The following is a 4,271-nucleotide window of genomic DNA, read 5'->3' as shown; positions in this document are numbered from 1 at the left end:
CTGCAGTTTCAGTAAACAATCTGTAGTATCATGATTTTGCATAGCACTATGCAAAATACAGAAATACTATAGTCCTCATTTTGGGAAATGAGGCTACAGAAAAGTGAAAGGTCTCACAGGCAATCTGTGGAAGAATTCACAGACAAACACGAATGTCCTGGATCTTAGAGTAACACCTCAGCTACAGGACACGTCCTTTCTCCCCAGTTAAATGGCTTGTTTGGCAGTACCGTGTCATTACTATACCTGCTTTGCAGGCACTAATGTCTAGGACTCCAGCTAATGTGCAGTTCTTTGATATGACTTCATCTGTACAGAAGCAATAATTGTCTCTGACTTCAGCAGGCGACGCAAACGCTTCACGAGGAACTGTGAAACGATAGAGCGAGATTCCCTTCACATCCTGCTTGCCCTGGAAAACTCCATAGATTGACCTGAATATAAAAGAGGAGAAATGTGTTTGGATTTGGATTAAAAATCTGCATTCATGGCAATACTCCTTCAGGATCCCCCAACTGTCTCTCTCTTAAAAGAAACAAGTACTCCAGAGAGCCAATGTCCAGGGTCCCTTCACACTGTTCAGCAGTTGGTAGGGGTGTTCCTCTGTAATGGAGAATATTCCACATGTTCACAAAAGGATGTACAAGCTCAGAGGTGAGCGTGACAACACACAAAAAGACAGACAAAAATACTAATACTTCTCATAAACAATATGCACAAAACTAACAAATTAATTAAGAGCTCTTTTCTCTACACACTTCTATGCCGACTATTATTATGAGATTTTTGAAAGTCTTTGGACTACGGTAGAGATACTTATCAATATAAATCAGCTCTGCTATAGGTTTTTGCTGACCTGATGATACTAATCTAAGTTTTATGATGCAGGCAACATTCTGCATATAACCTTATATATATGAACCGGAATACCACTTAAGCTTCTTTTTGCTGATACATTATCAGCTGATATGGAGATACGGTTGTTACACAGTAATGTAACCAGGGCAGCAACACTTTGTATTGCAGCCAAACAAAAGAAGGGTTCTGGGTTTTGCAACATGGACAGAACCATTTTCCATGACCCCGTTTCAGCGCAACCTTTGCGCGATTGTTACTGTCCTTCTTCATTGTTCATTAATTGCGAGAATTACATGGCCAGAGGGATCTCTCAAACTGTGTGCAATCGATCCAAAGAATTTTATCATTTTTCCTCTGCATAGAATTCCCTTTTCCATGACTTGTGAAATGCTTTCCAGTTTGGAGATACAATTACTTCACAAAAAAAAGAACTTTGACTTCTCATAAAAACACTGATCTTCAAAAACAAACAGTCTGCAAAGCAAATGGCCCACTTTAAACCTAGTTAAAAGGAAGCAGCTGTTTCCAGGCAGCAAAATAAATAAAGGGGTCGAACCTCCCAAAGTAAATACACTGTGATGCACTTTACATCTTTTAACATTGCTTTCAACGATCCCACTGGAGAACTCGGGGACACTGGATAGCTACAGCAGAAGCAGCAGGCTGAAAAGCCATCAGTATGGGATGTATTAAGCAGGTTTGTTTGTTTGTAAATACATAAAAATAAAATATGTAAAAATATCCTGTGAGAAAACAATTTTGAGTATCTAGTGGATGACATCAAATCCTGTTCTGCATAGATGATGTTCTGCAGAAATGCCAAAGACGGGCCTAACTGGCCCCTGCTGTACCTATTGCCTTCCCAGACCAAATAAGGCAGGTTACAGGCTGGGTCCTGATCTCAGAAGTTCAAGACTTTGAACCCTGTGGCCCTCAGTGTCTTTCATAAATCTGTAACAGCTCACGACAGCGTCAGATACTCCTGAATTATACATCTGTAACTGGCTGAAATCAAATGCACCGTAAATAGTTTGCTACTTGACACAAATAAAAGTGACAGAATCAGGTTCTGAATCATGAGCACAGCTCATGAATTTAGTTGTGTTTAGGGGAAACGTTTATGTTGAACTGCCTCGGTGACCTGAGCCCAAGCAGAGCCACTGCAGCTGCCCTCTGAAAGGAAAGAGCATTCGGCAGCGCCGCAGGGTGCAGCACACCGGGCAGGGACCAGCCTACCTGCAGATGTCGGAGGAGAAGAAGCGCAGTACCTGATCCTTCTTAACAAACGGTGGGAATGATGCCCCATCTGTGAATCGAATAAAATAAGAGTTTGAAAGCAATTCCACTTAGAAGACATGATTTAATTTCTATCTCAATACTCAGCTGTTACTTTCCTATAAAGCTGTGAAAAAGGCAAACAAAATGAGTCATTTATGGGGAAAATATTTACGCAAGTTATTGCACAGTGACAGGCACTCCACAGATAAGATTGTATTCTTTTTGAAAGCAAGCCAAATTATGGCAGCTGTTTTTTTTTTTTCACAGATGTGAAGCTATATGATCAAGCCCGTTAAAAACAGAGGATACAAAAAACAATCCTGCTTAATACAAATCCCAATACCTGTTGCCATTGCTTGAAGGTTCATGCAGTCTAAAGACCTAAACTTTTCGGGAGATGCTTGGCTCACCTGCAGCTATGGCACTCAGCGCTTACAAGAAACACAGCTTTAGACTTCAAAACTGCCTATTTAATAACCAGCGCTAAACCTTTTTTCACCAAAGATTGCTCAAGCAGACCTCTTCTTTGTAAGCTGAGATCCTCTCTATAGCTAATGGAGAGAAGGAAGCACTTCTAGGGCACAACCCATCTCACCCCATGGGAGACATGCAAAATAGGTCAGAGGAATAGCACTTTGGTGATGTTTTTTTCTCCACTCATCATAAAAAGAACACAGCCAGCCAGTTCAGATGCATATTTCTGCATTGCAAGCATTCAGAGTTAAGTAAGAGGACTCTCTGCCATTTTCCCAAACAAGGTGTTGTAACAAACCTTTAACCAGTACATTTGTTACTTCTTGCTACAATTTCTGTTTAGTTTCTTAGTCAGCAGCCATAACCAAGGGATTGAAAACATCTGTGATATCTTTGAATCTAGTTGGCAAGAGTGAGAAAGCTAAATTACATACTGCCACTTGCCCATTGCTGACAGAAGCACTTTTTCTTAAAGAAGATCCAAGATCATCCTAGACACACACTTTATTTCTAAATCTTGGCCATGTTGGAGAGTTTGCAAACATGGACTCATTTCAAGCCCCATACAAGAATACTGCTTAATATTTTTAGCTAGATATTTACTTATACAATCATGCTGCACTTTGTTGTGAAAGCTTACATGGTAAGAAGGAATTCTCACACACACTTACAAGACTTTTTAAACCTGCTGCTTCTCTAAACACATGGTTTCTCCTGAGCAGTCGCACTGAATGCTCTTTAAACTGTGCGACAACCTTTGCTAACAAGGAAAAGCTCCACATTTTCACTTTACTGGAGCACTTAGTCTAGTTAGCTGTGGAAGAAATAAAAAGAAAAAGCTGACCCTCGGAAAAAAAGGGTTCAGGCTCAGAAAGAAGAAATTTTTTTAAATCCCAGAACGTAAGAAAATATTGCCTCTTATAAAATTAATTACATGGTTTAAAAAGGAACTAATCCTTCCTGACTCACAGACTTTTGGAAAGTCAGATTCTTGTGATGTATTTGAAATAGTTCAAAATAACTTGCCATGTGCTCTGGGTTATAAGGAAAATGATCTATGCCAGGTAAAGCAGCACAGAAAAGGAAAAAAACCCTGCTTGTTTTGATACTCGCTCACTGAAGGCCTACAGCTCCCTGCAAAAGCCTCCACCATGACATCTGCCAGCCTCAGCTCAACAGATCCTGGTGTCCTCACAGCGACGCTTTCACTCACCAAGAAGAAAAATATCATCTTGACCAAATGTCTCTTAAACAACTGTCCTGGTTTTGGCTGGGATAGAATTAAATTTCTTGCTAGTGCTGTGTTTTGGATTTAGTATGAGAAGAATGTTGATAACACACTGATGTTTTCAGTTGTTGGTAAGTACCCTCCTAGTCAAGGACAGCTCCCATGACCTACCAAGCGCAGGCGGGAGGGAGCATAGCCGGGACAGCTGGCCCAGCTGGCCAACAGGGTATTCCATACCATGTGACGTCATGCTCAGTGTATGAATGGTAGGCATGTTCCAGGAAGTACCGATCGCTACTTGGTTATCGGTAAGCGCGGGTGGTGAGAATTGCATTGTGCATCATTCGTTCTGTATATTCTATCATTATCCTTATTATCATTATCATTATCATTACCATTATTATTGTTTTCCCTTTTCTGTTCTATTAAACTG

At 40.6% G+C, this 4,271-nt stretch overlaps 1 protein-coding gene across 2 annotated transcripts in view; it reads right to left on the bottom strand.

Moving 5' to 3' along the window:
- The window catches only part of CD36 (CD36 molecule (thrombospondin receptor)), a 35,719-nt gene that overhangs the window by 4,649 nt on the left and 26,799 nt on the right, over positions 1 to 4,271 (bottom strand). For both annotated transcript variants that reach the window (XM_009580085.1, XM_009580086.1), the window contains exons 8-9: positions 2,095 to 2,164; positions 247 to 434 (exon numbers count right to left, since the gene is read on the bottom strand). In XM_009580085.1, the coding sequence (XP_009578380.1) occupies positions 247 to 434; positions 2,095 to 2,164 (258 nt within the window). The remainder of the gene's footprint in view (positions 1 to 246; positions 435 to 2,094; positions 2,165 to 4,271) is intronic.

This window comes from Fulmarus glacialis, unplaced genomic scaffold (assembly GCF_000690835.1).
Source record: "Fulmarus glacialis isolate BGI_N327 unplaced genomic scaffold, ASM69083v1 scaffold5486, whole genome shotgun sequence".
Classification (NCBI taxonomy): Eukaryota; Metazoa; Chordata; class Aves; order Procellariiformes; family Procellariidae; genus Fulmarus; species Fulmarus glacialis.
This window is presented reverse-complemented; position numbering and strand designations above follow the sequence as displayed.